This window comes from Tenebrio molitor, chromosome 7 (assembly GCF_963966145.1).
Source record: "Tenebrio molitor chromosome 7, icTenMoli1.1, whole genome shotgun sequence".
Classification (NCBI taxonomy): domain Eukaryota; kingdom Metazoa; phylum Arthropoda; class Insecta; order Coleoptera; family Tenebrionidae; genus Tenebrio; species Tenebrio molitor.
In genome coordinates, this window is record NC_091052.1 from 4,254,504 (window position 1) to 4,270,914 (window position 16,411).

General features: G+C 34.0%; 1 protein-coding gene and 1 non-coding gene across 3 annotated transcripts; both read right to left on the reverse strand.

Moving 5' to 3' along the window:
• Positions 1 to 10,362: 10,362 nt before the first annotated feature.
• On the reverse strand, positions 10,363 to 15,844 carry LOC138134408 (progestin and adipoQ receptor family member 3). 2 transcript variants are annotated; one of them, XM_069052662.1, is made up of 6 exons: positions 15,687 to 15,844; positions 13,195 to 13,276; positions 11,525 to 11,754; positions 11,316 to 11,472; positions 10,926 to 11,267; positions 10,363 to 10,871 (listed from the first exon to the last, which is right to left on the reverse strand). In XM_069052662.1, exons 2-6 carry the CDS (start codon positions 13,270 to 13,272, stop codon positions 10,638 to 10,640), a joined length of 1,041 nt encoding a protein of 346 aa, XP_068908763.1. In that variant the 5' UTR covers positions 13,273 to 13,276; positions 15,687 to 15,844; the 3' UTR covers positions 10,363 to 10,637. The 2 variants fall into 2 exon arrangements, with proteins under 2 accessions (XP_068908763.1, XP_068908764.1); XM_069052663.1 differs by lacking the exon at positions 13,195 to 13,276.
• Positions 15,845 to 16,121: 277 nt separating this feature from the next.
• Positions 16,122 to 16,194, reverse strand: TRNAV-AAC (transfer RNA valine (anticodon AAC)). The gene has a single exon. It is a non-coding gene; the product is annotated as a tRNA-Val (tRNA).
• Positions 16,195 to 16,411: the final 217 nt, after the last annotated feature.

Here is a 16,411-nt window from a genome sequence, read left to right on the forward strand (position 1 = left end):
AACTTTAACCTCTTGGTTTTTGTAATCTTTTATTAATAAAATGGTTTTCTTCTTGGAACATGACATAAAAGTCACCAGTTTTATTGCCAACTCAAACAGTAATTGTTGCTCACTGGGTATAAGTTATGATAACAGATAAAGCTTGAAGAAATCTTCTAAGTTATGCAGTACTAAAATAAAGTAAGGGATTAAATTTTTCAAATTTATGTCACAAATTCTCGACTAGATCAATTTATATGGTAGCGAAAGAGACGCCAACTCAGAAAATTTTACAATTTGGCAACAAAAGTAAAATATTTTTTGAAAGATCTTTATTATCCTCTACCCAATAGTGAAAGGATTTTTAAAAAGTTGATTAAAACAAAAAACGATATTAATTAACGTCAATAAAAATAAAATTCTCGCCATTAGTCCTCCATATTTTCTAAGTTGGATAACAAGATCTTTCAAAAAATATAACATTTTACCAGTGTTGTCATTTTAACATTTTTGAGTTGCCTCCCCTTGCGGCCCCACTGGGTGTGATAGAAAATCGTAATTTATGCCAAGAGATTCCATTTAGAAATACAAATTGATCCGTCCGAGGATTTTTGCCAAAAATCAACGACATAAATTTAAGTAATTTTATTCCTTAGTTTACACTCGCACGGTCTCATAGATTTCCATTCCAAAATTTAAAAGTAAGCAAATAACTACACAATATTTGTTCAGTGAAGAAAAAAACGTATTTAAATTTGGTGGATTTATTTTCTTTGCCACATAAAAAACTAACGCCGCTGTCAATTATATCAGCCGTAAGAAAAAAAAAAATTGACAGCCTCCGTGTGTAGTAAAGTAAATCTTTATTTTAGAGGAAACAATACAGGATTTGATTGATAGTTAATTTTGTTATTTTTTCGCTTTTATTAACCCAACGTACAATGGGCAACGGTTAACTGAAGAGGCACAACACTTGGTTTTAATAATATTTTATTACATGTAACCCATTTTGTTATACCTCCTGCAAATGTTACTTTCTTGTTTATGTAAATGCAATAAATTAGAGCGCATACTATATTTATCTTCCTGAACAAGACGTTAGTACTCAATCTGTTGGAAGAATGTAGGACTGTTTTTCTTTGTGAATTTAGAATCCAGTGAGCATCCTAGCGTAAATCACCACTGTTTGTTCTAGTCAAAATGAATAATCGTTCAGCGGTTGTGTTTTATTGTAGCAATAATATAAAATGATAAATGCGTTCGTTTTCTTGCACCGAAAAAAGCTAAGAAAAATAGAGACGTGTAAAAGTTTGCAGAAGTAATACGTGTATGTGACGAGAGACACAATTTATTTTTTCCACCGTCATCGTATGAAGTTGCCTGTGAAAAAGCAGCAAACTCTTCAAATAAATAATCCCTGAATTCTGACGCATACAGATATGTGTATAATTTAGGAGATTATGTAATCTGGTCGATTTAGTTGGAAGACGTAGTTTACAGTTTTGACGTTTACTCCTCCTGTGAAATAAGATTTGTGATCGTCTTGCGTAGCGTTGGTAGAGGGCGCTCGAGAAAGGATTAATTCCGTGACGTCAGGGCGTCTCTCCAACATACTAATGGGGCGTCTCGCGTCCGCTTTTATTAGTATTTATGTTTCCAGACATGACGAATGCGAATTCCTTATATTTGACACATAATAATATCACTGATTTATTTATGTTTTCTCTGTGTGTACGCATTTGAATTGGGAATGTCACTGAGCTTTACTAATTGCACGTTTCCGTCGGTTTAAACGTGCGTACTCTATCAAATAGACTTTTTCTCTTCCGTCTTCTTCTTTCTAAGTCATGTGTAAGTCATAAATCTTTCCTTGTCCCGATATCACTATCGATTATTTGCTCCATTTGTTCCAGTCGATGCGGCAAAGTATAAATCTTTCGCTTCTATTCACTACTCGGAGCAGCCGAACGAAATTTAGTTACTTCTATTAAAATCAATGGGCGCTTCGTGTCTCCTCGAGGCCTCTATTTGTCTGGTGTCGATCAAAATTCACAATTCATATTTATTTACTTCGACGGAAGGAGTAAGTACTCCACGTTGGATTGGGGGTACGGCTGCTATCGTCAACTCTGCACTACTCGTCACGTCACGACCATCCGATTTGCATCGGTTTCGTTTTAAACACAGTTTCAGTGACAGGACAAAGGGTACATGTCCAGAATTCGCAAAGTCCAAGAAAGCCGAACTCACTCCCTATTTCTTCATTTGAAATGTAACGCGTTTTTGATCGAGCCCACTAAACGACCGTCTGAATCCGCCTGCACATTATTCTCGTAGTTGGCTTTGCACGGCTTCCGTGGCTAGTCCGGGTTCTCAAAGTAAAATCCGGGAACGCGCCACGTTCGCCAACTTTTTATAATACACCACCGCCACCACAGTTCCTTGGGATGCACTCCGAAGTGCAGATTTCCGCAGGAGACAGGATGGAATAATTAAACTCTTGACAATTAGTTCGGGTTTTGCTAATTAAAAGTTGGTATCGTGAAAGTTGCTAAACTGCTCGAGGTGCAACAAAGGTTTAGATTTTTAAACGACATCGTGATGCGGTTAGTTAGGAATTTTCTTTGCATATGAACGTACTCCATACTAGGAATCATGCTGTTTTTAATTTCAAAATGTTAAAGCAACATTAATATTTGTACCGCGTCAAGACACTATAGAAAAATTTAATTTATTCTTCATTACTCTACACCCTGTTCACGTATCAAAGATCCCCAACATCGCAATTTACGGCGAAGATACATGTGGCAACGCTGTTGAATTTTGATCTAGGGGAAAATCAAAAGATAGATTATATCGGGTGTTCCTGGATGGTTCCTGGCACAACGGATTGCAGATCACAGATCATCTGTTTAAAACTAACCTCACTTTTTGCAAAAATAATTTCAATCATTAAAAGTCACTCGATATTTGCAGTGGATATCGGTTGAGTAGAACACTGTATTCTACAACAAAAACATATTTTTCTACTTTGCGTTCGTACTGATGCTGTTACGATACTGTTTTGCGTATCGTAATAGGAAAAGGCGTGATATAATAATAATATGTACTAAAAAAAATGAAATTTAATTTTTTAATGTTGACGGATACTGTGGTGTCGCGGCAGACAGCAGACGTGACCTTGGGTGGAATCCTTCAACTTTAACGATTTTAAATTTAATTTTTTTTTTCATTGAAAAAGTGGCAAAGTAGAAAAAATACTGTATGACATCTCGTTTATAAGGCACTTTATCGTACTTACTCCATCCTCGCTACGCTCGTCGTGCTCTAAACCCGTGCGTGCGATAAAATGCTTCTTATAAGACTCGTATCATAATATACTATTACAAACAACAATACATTTATTTCGTTTTCTTTGGTACAATTGAAATTTTTCTAAAAAAAATCTTTGTGATATAATATTACATGCTTTTGTTTTTAAGAATTTTTTCTTGGTGCTCTATGCGTAAATTCGCACAATCCAAACAGCCGCTTAACTGGAGCAAATCAGTCCTATCCAGATGTGTCCAACTTTTCTGTTTTCCAACTTTTCGTTAATGAAATGTTCTTCATTGCATTGTAATGTTAGAAGATATTTTTTTTACATATGTATTTTCGTCTTCCGTGGTGACCTGAAGAAAAGAAAACATTCGATTTCTACATTGTCACTCGTGTTAGAGGGAATTGATAAGAATTGAATGCAAATTGGTGAAAGTGAGAGACAGTAGCAGGTTAAAAAGAAAATGTCTAAATATTTGTCCGCAATAATTGGTAAATTCGCGAGCGATAGCGGAAGAGCCCTTAAACCCTAGCGCTAACTTGTAAACCGTTGTAAACCTAAAACTAATAATCTGCATTAATGAATCCGCTACAAAATCGTGCCACAATTAGAAAATAACAATAAAACAAATTAATTAGCACTCGAGCACGCAATTTCGGGGTTTATCATCAAGTCAATGTATACACGGGCCAATACCAGTTATTACACTCAATCAACATATGTCGTTTATTTATACGAATGGCATTCGCATCGTTGAAGAGGGTCGAGAATATCAGTCGAGAAAATTAAATTATGACAATCAAATGAACATGATTTAATTAAATAAGTTATTTGCATGAAAACGTGACATCGACAGAATGTAATTTGCGCGATACATATGTTGATATGGATTTTTTTATTTTTACAACTATTGTTATAACATATGCCAAATAAATATTGTATTAATAAATATTTTCCGTTAACCGCAATTAGAAATATCCACCAAATGCTGTTCGATACGGTTATCGACACGTGTTTATTCAGTGTCGTTCCTGGTCATCTCGCCTTATTAAACGGCGTTTATCGCCTTGTTATTAAATTTGTGCAAATCGAGGTAGCATAATGATCGTGTTCGATGTAGTTTATTGGTCTAATTGCACTTTTGGCTGTCTGAGTCAACAATATCATATGACTGTAAGCTGGTCTGTATTTTGATTGCGTTATAATCTCTTCTCTAACAGTAATCTCGGGGGAATGATGATGGTGTCTCGTACATTGGAGAACAGGGGTACATTAGGGAACATTACGACAGCATCATCTACAGGAGTTCGGGCATCCGGAAGATCCGATTAGCAAATCTTGCGTAATAATTGAAATATCAAGGAATATCGCCGTGCTACAGACACTTGTGTCCCTTCGATGGGCTTATGGAGGTAATTGAAATGTTCGCTGGGTATTAGGGCCTTTCACGCCACGGCAAATCACTCATATCAATAATATATTCAACGTGCCCTCTGGTCCTATCGTTCTTATTTGATTTCGTAATTTCGACTGCTAACATATGCAATCCTCACTTGTGCGTTTTATGAATCAAATTTGTGGGTATCTACCCTTGTTCAACTAATAACGGTTTAATCACAGATTTTTAATCTCGTACTACCGAATTACTCTAGTATTTTCGAATTTCCACCGGCAACGGTCTAAATATTTATCTAAGTTATTTATTTTATGATACAAAATTTATGTCCTTGTGATAGGTATAAAACTTTCATAATAAATAAATAAAACAAAACCGAAAATTAAAAACAATTATATAATCTTTTAAAATAACTGGAAAAGAATATTGCACTAATTAAAACAATGCATCAGTATAATAAGTCAATGTTATGTAGATCCTATAAAAATCATATACACACAATTTGCATTTTTATAGAGTTTGTAAACTGTTCGTAATAAACTTAATCCAGTTTAATATTATATAGTTATATGGTGTCTGTCATATAAAATACAAAATTTAAACTACGATAAAAAAGAAAGCAAACTTTATTCGAGCATATTTTTAATTTTCTAAAAATTTCAAGTACCTACGTAACGAATACAAAACGTTTGAGTCAAGATAAAAAGATTATTTTTTTAAACTTGACACGAATAGTAGTAAATAAACATAAAATGACCCACTCAGATGGCATACTTTTTGAATTAAAAAAAAAATTTTTTTGCGCGATTGAACTCTATTTGCTTGTTTACCACGTCTGTTTCCAAGACAGTAAGTTGTGTTTACTAGTTGCTTACAATAAACTCGACAGTAAGTATTTTGGCGTTCTAGAACGGTAAGCACATACATTTATTTAAAATTAATCAATCATTATAATAATTTTTATGGAACAATTAATAGCTTATTTATTAACATCAATATTAAAAATACAACTATGACAACTGCCAATTGTCAAAGGAAGCTTATTTTGGAAAACAGAAGTTGAAGACAAGATGTTATTAGCACTTTCTGGAAACTTACACAGCTTTTGTAGTCGGCCTTCCTTGCCGCTAGAAATAACAGTAGCGGACTTGCCGTGACATTAGCATTGTCAAAATTTTCATACTCCGAATTTTTCTTGTCTTCTTGATTACACATTAAGGTTGTTGGTTTGGAAAATTCTTTATTTGTGTCGCCATGAAGAATTTTTCTTGCAAATTGAATCAGTTGTACTTGAAGACTTCCAACCTCCGTGTCTTTGCAGTCCAAGAAGGTCTTCACCTTTATTAGCTAACAATGTAGCGGACGAAACGGGTGACTCTGGATTTCTCAGAAATCAGAGCCGAACGCCCCACATTCCAAGCTTCTTCTACATTGCACAACATCTACTTCGTTTTTGGAATCACTAAGATCACTCATTTTACTGCTTCTTTTTTAATACGACTGGCGTCAATAATATTTTCACAAAAAACTGCAATGGCGGTAACTGTTTGCAGATTGCTACCTATAGAAAAATCGACATTATGGCAAGTGTAATAGATTGCCTATTTTATGAATGCTTTGTAATAAATATCGAATCGCGCAAAAAACGTCATAAGCATCAGGAACGTTAAGGACTACCGATCTCAGATAATAATTGTCGCTGCGCTCCTCCTCCAAACAATTGTCTTCGATCGGTAAAATGTCCTTACCGCTCTTGATACTTAATAGGTATACTATTTTGTGCTGACTTACTCCCACCTAGTCCGAAGCCTTTTTTGAATCGACACTGACAATTCGTCACCAAATTTGAATTTTACTCTATCTTTCAGATATCTGCAAGATTTTTTAAATATTCTTTAAAAGAGAATACAAAATTGAAATGTAGGAACCATCTTAAATAATGTATTTCCTATTCATTTTCAATTTAAAGTTAACACATCTAACGTTTCGGTGGTTAAAAAATCACTTTAAAAAAGTTTAAAAGTACCTACACTGATTAGTTTCGAAGTTTCAATTTATGGACAAAACAAATTATCTATTTTGTTTGTATTGTGATTGCATCCTCGTCAAGAAATATAAAATACGGGAAAAGTGCGACATCTTTAATTAAGGCGGTAGTTCCGTATTGAAATTAATTACACAGGTATTATTGCCTCCTTTGTACATTCTGTACGTCGGGTCCGATTCCGGAGACCCCAGGTCCGAAGTTCGCAACGGCATAATTCATCACCCGCAACCGGGTTCATCTTTTATGTCAGATGTGAAATTTCATAAATCAAGCAGGAGACATCAAACGGGGACAACAAGACTCACGCCCGGGAAGGCGGAGGGAAAGCGCCTAAGCCCGACACGACTCGTTGCTTCTAATTATGCACGCAAAGATTTCTCGCTTAATTTAGTCCTACCGGTTCCAGAGTTCGCATTTCCCTAACTCATTCCACTCGCGAACTTCCTCAGGAGACGCTTCTGAGAATGGGCGTCGGCGTCGGCGAAGACGCTGCGACCTTTCACAGTCTGACTTCCAAGGAAAATGTCGCCATGGTAACGGTCTCGAGTAGGGGAGCGCCATTTTGTCCCCGACTCCGGAGTTAGCGAAAGCGCCACAAATTTATATCTGCCTCATCCAGGGCTCAAAAGAGATCATTACCAAAGCTTTCTACTCAATTGCGGATCGCCCGGAGTTTGATCTATTTGTCGTCGCTCTTTACCTGACTACTCACTGTCGCCTTTATTATTTTATATGATTTCTTAGAGGTCTGGGGTCGAGAGCAGGAAACAATAAGCACATTATCCTGATAATTGCACTTCGTAAAATTTCATCGCGCGCGCTAATTTGAGCAAATTTGTTTTGAGTGCTTTCTTGAAAAAAAAAAGATAAAAATAAACGATAGGTCCAAGGTAAATGAATATATAGAAAGTGGCCATGCAGAAGAATAAGGTAGGTAACAATGGGAAATTAATCATACAAAAATGTAGGTGAAGTAGCTGAAGAAAACAGCGGGTGAGGCAATAAAGAAGAATTATTAAGGAAACCCATGAGCCAACAAATCCAGTCAGAGTTGGCGGCACAAGTTGAGGGATCAATGGCTCAAGATGCCGCCTCCGAAGATGGACTGCTCCTTCATTTACAGTCATTAAACCAAAAACATTTTTTCCAATTCCTGTACGCTATCTTGTCGTTTACACATTATTACAACTAAAGACCAATACAATTTTATTTACTAGTCGTAATAACGATTATTACCGCATTACATGGACGAAAATGAAGTAAATTAAAATTTAAGTTTGCGATTTCCATCTAGGTTTCATTTGATCAACTACGAGGGACACACATAAAAAATATGTATTAAGAGCCATCTGGTGACGTGAGTTAAAAGCTATATTTAAGTGACAGAAAGCTTCGTTCACTAATCAATAAGTAGATATTCTTCAACAGCATTTACTTTAAAATATAATAAAGAACAAAGGCCTCTCGAGAATTTTATTTATTTTTTTCTTCGTGCGAAATAAAGATAAAAAATTTTACTGTGTACAGTTGATTTCAAAAAAAAAAACGGGAAATGAAAATTTTCGTAAAGTAAATTTGGTTTTGTCCATTTGTCAATTAATTATCTAAATGTCTACTTGACAACACTTATCAAATAATTTATAAAAACGTCATTGAATTTTCACCATAACAAGGTTTCACACTATGGAGAAATTGTAAAAATGTGTCAATTTTATTCTGACAGTTCCCGTTTTTTTTTGCAACCAACTGTACCAAGTTTTACCTGTACTGTTTATAAAAAATCTTTAGCTAATAAAATTCCCTGTGTATTATATGCACTGCACTCTCTTCTAATTATTTAATGTTTAAATCATACGACACTCATGATCATAAAATTTATTTATTTTTGGAATTGTATAATGTCATTAAAACATCAAATAAAGTATTTTCAGTATCTACTAAAATTATTTAAAACCATTTACTATAACAAAATTACTGTGAAAAATATTGTTATTCTTTCTTTTAACTTAATTTTGTACAATAAATATGCCAATTATTTTGGTAGACGTATAAAACTTGAAACACTCAGTATATTCAGTGCATCAAGCTACTTCTTTAAACTAATCGATGAATTGAGCTAGCAAATACTTTTTAAACGAAAGCTTCAAATATCTTTCAATTTTGAAGGGATTTTCTACATAAAATATGTATTTGTTAGAAAAGTACACAACGTATGTCAGAAATAAATAAGAACAACAAAATTGTTGTGTACCATTTTTTCGAAATATAATTTTCATTTCAGAATTTTATCCTCCCATAAATTAACGACCTATCTATTTTCTAGTTATTTGACGCAATAACAGTGACCGTGAAATGATAGTTTTTGTAAAATCAACGCATAACATTGTGTTTTTAGAATACAGTTTTTTCGCTCTGCGACCGAGGTAGAGGATTACATTTTTAGTTAGTTTTATCCGACTGCACAAGGCAGGTGTTTACGTGTTGGTTCTGTGATTTGAGCTAAAATTTTGTGAAAATGGTGCGTTTATTTTCGAATATTGAATACATTGATATTGTGTAGTGTATGGTGAAACGTGCGGGAGTGCTTCTCGAATCCAAATAATTTCCGTGCGACTTCTTCTTGTGGGGGTACATAAAGGAGTTGGTATATTCGATTCCAATTGATACTATTGAAGTTTTAGGAGAATTCGCAATAACAGAGGTATGCTGGAAAGAGTGGAAGACTTATTTAATCGGCGCCTTCATTACTGTATTGACAATAGCGGCGGTCACTTTGAACAGTTCGTGTAATGATTAGTGATTACTCTGATTACTTCATGAGAATTTTTGCGGATTAATAGACTCATTTTAGGAGACATTTTGTCGTTATCTTAGGTATGGGTGATTCATTAGGGTCTTCCACTCTTAGGTCACAGTAACGGGCGCAGCAGTTAGCCGCTGTGCATAAGTTAGCAAAAAAACAAGTGAAAGTCTTCTTGCATTTGTTTTTTCTTCTTCGCTTATCAGCATCGGCGAAGCAAATAATCCCAATAGGCGGGTAACGAAATTTGTGACAAATCTTTCAATAATTTTAAATGGATAACTTCAAGGTTTAGGAAAAAAATATATTTAAATATATTGTTACTATTAAGGAGTTCTATTACCTACTTATTTCTGAGACACGTATTTTCTATTCAGTAAACTTTTGTAGTATACAAGTAACGATACTAGTGAAATTGAACATTCCAATAAATCTTGACATTCAAACCGAATTTGTTAACAAATTTGGTGATGTCTTTAACAGAGAACAATCTTAAATTTATTATTTTAAACTTATATTAAAATGTGTCTGACTGAATTTTTATTTTTATTTGCAAATTAATGATTAAAAAAAAGTGTTGAGTATAATTACTACGTCCCATGTGTGAAGTCACTTTCATGAATAAAAAATCTGAACAAGAATTAAAATAAGGATATTTAATTATGATGATCAAAAGAATCACTGTGTACAATTACGTAAAATATTGAATCTTTTTTTTACGATATTCCATGGTAACAATAATCTAGCTTTTTTTTCTATAAACCTTGAAATTGACAATTAACGTTTTACGTATAGCTCTTCAAGGTAATTTATATATTGACCAGTGTTAAAAACATTTAATCATAAAAATAAAAGTTTTCTATTTAAAGTAGGACCTACTAATCGTATAGTTGATAAGTGCCATCGCTTACTTTTATTACATAATTATTTGAGCACACACGACATTATCAAACAAACTAGAATATTTTCCTAAAGTCTCACATTTCACTCAAGTGAAAATTATCTAATTTTTTTTGTAAAATGAATATTTACAACACCATAAATACATCAAAACATGTAATAACAACAAATATTTGGATTGATTTATTAACTACTGTCATATTAAAGTGGCATGACTGGCACACGCATGGTTGAATCGGTATTCCAGATAGACCATTCCAGTACAGTGCCAGTAATACAAAGCGGCCACTACAAACACGTGCCACCACTGGTGAGAATGTCCGAAATAATCGAACTTTCCTGAGCAAAACCGTTCAGGTACTTTAGTAATATAAATAAAGAATGCTGATCCACTTATCACATACATTCCCACAACCCTCGGGAGAAGAAGCTGAAACAGATTCACATAAATGTCGCACGATTTAAAACAAATTGTTTAACTCACACAAACTAAAGGACTTTCGAACCAGCCCATGTGTATCGCCCAGTGTACAGTTGGGACGACCCCATAGGCGGCCCAAGCCACAAAAACCAACATTTTTACGTTGGAATTAACATTAAAACTTGGAACGTGCAATAGCATCGCTATCGCAAAAATAAATGTAATCGTCAAAGTGTAAAACTTTAAGTGGCCGGGGTCACACCAGAAAGCGTAGTATATTCCGGAGGTGTAAATGGCGAGAAGAGACAAGGCAATTCCGAACAAATCAAACGAAAGGAATAGATCACAGTCACGCTCAGATCTGCAGGAGAACGTGTGGTACAGTGCGGACAGCAGCATGCAGATCTGGAAAATGAGTAATTGTCATAATGTATTTTTCAAAATGACGATTACCTGAAAGCAAAGCAGAACAAACGCGACGATGACCTTATCACCGAAATGCGCGTAGACGTCCAAAGAAACGACGTCGCGAACTGTCACGCCTATAAAGAGAGCAAATCCAAAAATATGCGACCATATGTTGATTGTCTCGTTTGTCCACCAGAAAATACTGAAACATAATATGATACAACATGAAAAAGAAATACCTCGGTGATCCTTACCTCTCCATGCACAGCTGCGAGTTTAAAATCCCCCTGTATCCCGATAAAATAAAAGAGTTATGTTTTATGAATCCAGGAGCTTCCTTGTAAGTAAAAAGCTTTTTGGTTTGTTCATAATAAATCTCGTCGCAAGTGTTCATATTAGTTTTCGTCTTCTCCTCCGTCTTTTTATCCTCTGAGCATGGCTGTTTAATGAGATGCTTCACTAGAGCTTCGGTATGATCACAGTCCTGCAACAAATCCCCAAGTATTGTTTGTGTCGAAATTGGCTCAATTTTGTTTTTAAATTATTCAGTATTAGCGCGGAAGCGATACAGTCACTGTAATTTGGAACGCATCGCGTTTGCAGGATTACATCTCTCGGGGTTCCTGCTGCCCTGCTAGAAGTGTGCAATAAGCGACACTGACGCCACAAGACTGACAATTGACAGACGGACACTGTCTTGTAGACGCAACCACACACAATTCATTTCAAATGATACGTGATCATTCGTACATGTTTTATAAAATTTTCGTTTTGTTTTCTGCTCAATTCCTTATCGTTACAAAGTAATTACTATATTACTCTTTCATCTATTTCGTTCCCGGGAAGCACTAAATAATCAATTTTCCACTGTAACCACTTCTTCGCGTGTATGTTGGCCGCGCTATAAAAAGTCGGTGAAGAAGAGAAACTACGTCATCCGAGGTTTGCCACGAAAACTGTTTTTTTTTTACTTCGATTGTTCGTTCTTTCATATTTCCCATAAATAACTTAGTTTCGTAAATAAAATACATTGTGTGTTTCAGACGTCGATTACGTGTTTATAAATTTGTAACGAGTTTGACATTACAGTATTAAATTCGCTGTTATCGGAACAGGTGAAAACAATTTCCTGTAGTCCTGCTACAAGAGAAGTTCATTTGCGCGAGGTAACCTCTGCAACAAAACCTGTTAATAGACGTCAATTTCAACATTGGTAATTTACAGACAAAAGCATATCTCAAAAAAAAAGAAAAACAAAAGAAAACGTAATGTAAGGACAATAATTTTGCATTAGAAACAATGAGTGTTGTATAAACAGGCATAAATTGAATTTGGTTGTTAATCAAAACACTAGGTTGCTTTTTATTTTAATAACCTTGAACTGATGAAGAAATTACAAAGTAATTTAACACACTAACACAGAAATGATTTACATAACAACTGATTGGGATTCAAAGTGTCAGCTATATAATAAATGTACATTGCATAGTAATGAAATTTGAAAGACAAAACCAAAATTGCGTTTTTGTCGGTGTCTGTTTAGAGAAAGTCTTAGATTTAATATTGCAAACGTCACCTTTTCATGAGATGATCTCTTCGGATGCTTTTAACTTTCATTCTATCTTTCCTTTAATTGTGAACCTTCAGCATGAAAGCAGGTTCCGTTCTAAGTAGGTTACTGAGTGTTTTCTACGCAAATTGAGCAAATCCAAATACTAATTAATATTGTTTTTAATACAATTGAAGACATATTGAACATAGGAAAGTTCGATTTTTACATATTTCTACGATATTATTATTATAGAGAAACAGATTTTCCTCGATTACTGTTTGTCTTTTTGTGTTGAGTACCTACTTTAAAAAAATTTGTAATGAGTAACTTTCATTTGTATGTGATCGTAAATAGAAAGTTTGGTTCACTCACCTTATCACTACAGCATGTTTCATTGTCATTGTCGTCGGATTTCGATACATCGTGTTTTGCCGTTAATGTAACTGTCATAATTCTGCAAATTAAAAGAGACATTTATAGTTCCAAATTTGTTATTTCTTCCTTGGCATGAACTTGATAAACTCATTCATTCATTAACCTCAGTAACCTCAGTTCTTGGGAAAATAACTAGCCATCTAGCCTTAAAACATTTCCTGGATACCCTCACTATTATTTTAGACAGCGGAAACAAATTTTATATAGCACGACCTCAATCTTTTAAGACCTCCTTGGCTAAACGATGAGTTTTCTTATTGAAAATTCTAAATTTTTCAAATGAACGCAAGTCATTTCACTCGCATTTCACAACTTCTCTTATAATAACGGATAGTTTTACACGGTTTGCAGTTTTCTCTATATCAAGGTTCTACTTTCACTGACATGTAACGTATAATGTAACGTAATATGTAGTTTGAAAAATTGTCATCCGTAATCCTTCTGGACTGTTGAAGCTAAACATTTCCTAGAAAAGAAGTTTTCATATTTCACCGTCATGACCACGTCTAGCATACCCGACACCGTTCAATAACTTGATGGCATAATTTTTAGTACATATTTGGTAACCTCATTTTTTGCAGAATAGATTGTTGGACCGCCATTCAAATAAGAATTAAATTTTCAAGAACAGTTATTTTATAATTATGTGTTGCGGTAGTGACATGCAACTGCCTGTCCCACTGATGAACTAATTTTTTTAAATCTCTTCAAAATTTGACAATTTTTCAAACATTTTGCACAGTTTACGAACTAAGCATGTTCACGGGTGATAACCTTCAGGAAGGAATTTTGGTTAGAAGTTGTGTAAATATGACACAATAAGTTTCTACATTCGGTGCATTTTTTGCATAATTTATTACATAATAGATATATGTATTAAAATCTCATTTATTAATTTATAAGTATTATACAATTTTGAACTTTTGGTAGGGGAATTTTCCTGTACACTGAAAAAATTACTTAAATGAACAAAGTACATATGCAAAACACGTAGTTAATTTAAAACACCATAAATATCATCATGTGGAAAATACCTGATTTATTATAAGGCCTCTTAACTGTAATGTAATTAAATTTCTACACTTTTTTCTACTAAAGAAAACACGTACTCAAATGTTGCAATAAGAAATTATGTGTCATAAAAATTTCATAGTGGTTTGTTTAGTTTATAATAATAATTTCGGAAACATCACCGCCATTGTGCTTTATTTCAATGATCGTCAAAAAAAAAGGAAAGTAAAAATAAAACAATTTCAAAATCAAAGATTTTGGTTTCTGTTGTTCCACATTTAATTTCTAATACAATTTTAAATAAATTGGTACAGATTCGTTTTGCAACTAAAACTGAATTTGCCTGACTTTTGAGTGTCGATAAAATAGCATTTACACAAGTAGGACAACTAAGACGGTGAAACAGAATGTCTTGACAGAAGATAATGACGTATCGAAACAAACTTATACATTCTACAATGATTAATGTTGAACTTCAAAATGAGAAATGTCTTTACACAACACAATTTTCATCCGTATAAAACACATTTTCCTTGATATCACAAATATCTTGCCTGTCTTATCGTAAGTAACTTTCACGTTAGCGTGACTACCAAAAAAACTTTGTTCTTGTTTGCGACATTCTAACCCGATACGAGGCAATATCCGTTTTATGTACTAACAATAAGTGCTTTGAACATATCATATCATTAAGGTAGGTAATCAATGCAATGTGTCTTTTATTACGTACTAGGTACAACATGAAGAGGTAAATTTATAGTTTAGCTACGAGTTAAAAGTTGAATTCAATTTTCTGGCACTAAAATAGTTTTCGGTCAAAATAAATTTATATTAAAATTGAACAATGTAAATAATTTTTATAATGTTTATTTTAAATTATTTCGGCGAAACAACTTGCGTGTTTGATTATCTACAATCAGGCGATTATCATTTGTTGAATTGGGAACCTTGTCAACGTATTAAAGAACAAAACCAACACAAAACCCATCCACTGAACTAAACTTTAAGTGATTCACTCGACTAAGTTATTATCCTATTTAGTACAACAATGCTATCATTGATTTAGATTTGCAATTGCGATTAAAACAATATTATGTTACTTTTACATTGTGCATGTCCACACAAACGATACAAAAGACAACATAGACATTTTTGCTCTGTTTAGTGAACTTTTCACTAAATCAGAGTGGAACTTATGAATGAGCTGACGAAACAATAAAAATCAATTTAATTTTTTTTCTTATTAGGAATGTATCGATTTGACGACGAATCGTTTGATGTTCAAGGATTGTCTTTAAGGTCAACTACACTTGCCAGAAAACATAAAAACTAGAAAAAATATTTCCGTTGTTCCGGAAATTATACCTTTATTGAAACTTCATTCAAGTCACTTTGAGGTAGCACAGTCAAATACTTACATTTACAAAAAACCGGAATAACCGAATATTTTCCAGTTATGGTTTTAAAGAGCAAATAACGCACTTTCTAACAAGATACCGCTGTAAATATCAGGTTCAACATTGGCGCAGGTGCGTCTCGCTACGCGGTTACCGAACGACTGAATACTCTTCCATTAATATTTCAATTTCAAAATGTTGTGACCTCCTTAGTGAAGCTGGTGCTGATGATGTCCTCCGTGGTACAATTTATCAACAAAAAGAGTCTTCCATGGAGCCGGTTAGAAACATTGAGAGCCGAGTGGTAAATGTTTCGTTGTTGCAGTAATGTCATAGTTAGGGCGTATTTTTCGCGTTAGTTACAATAAGTTGGTTCAGATAATAATTATTATTTATTTGCATTTTTTTTAGAAAAAGTCAATTTATTCATAATAAATTTAATGAAAAAAAAAAGAGTGTTTCCGCCCGGGATCGAACCGGGGACCTTCCGCGTGTTAGGCGGATGTGATAACCACTACACCACGGAAACAACTTGGTAATTTGGGTTGCTTCCATGGAAATCAATTACAAATGTTTTCTTTATTCCCGATAAGTGGCATTATTGATGATTACTTAACAGTTCCTTTTTGTAAAATAGTTATTATTAATTAAAATGGGCTCAGTGACAAAAGGATCGATATGATATTGATATGAGTCAGTTTCTTAAATAAAAAAAAAAATGTTCGATTACTGCCATTTAAAATGTG

Bases quoted from the DNA above. Each gene is read 5' to 3' on its own strand.
- LOC138134408 (XM_069052662.1), bottom strand. From the start codon at position 13,272: ATGACAGTTACATTAACGGCAAAACACGATGTATCGAAATCCGACGAC. The intron at 11,755-13,194 runs GTGAGTGAACCA...GATTTGTTGCAG, and splicing joins AAACATGCTGTAGTGATAAG to GACTGTGATCATACCGAAGC. The intron at 11,268-11,315 runs GTAATCGTCATT...CTCATTTTCCAG, and splicing joins TTGTTCTGCTTTGCTTTCAG to ATCTGCATGCTGCTGTCCGC.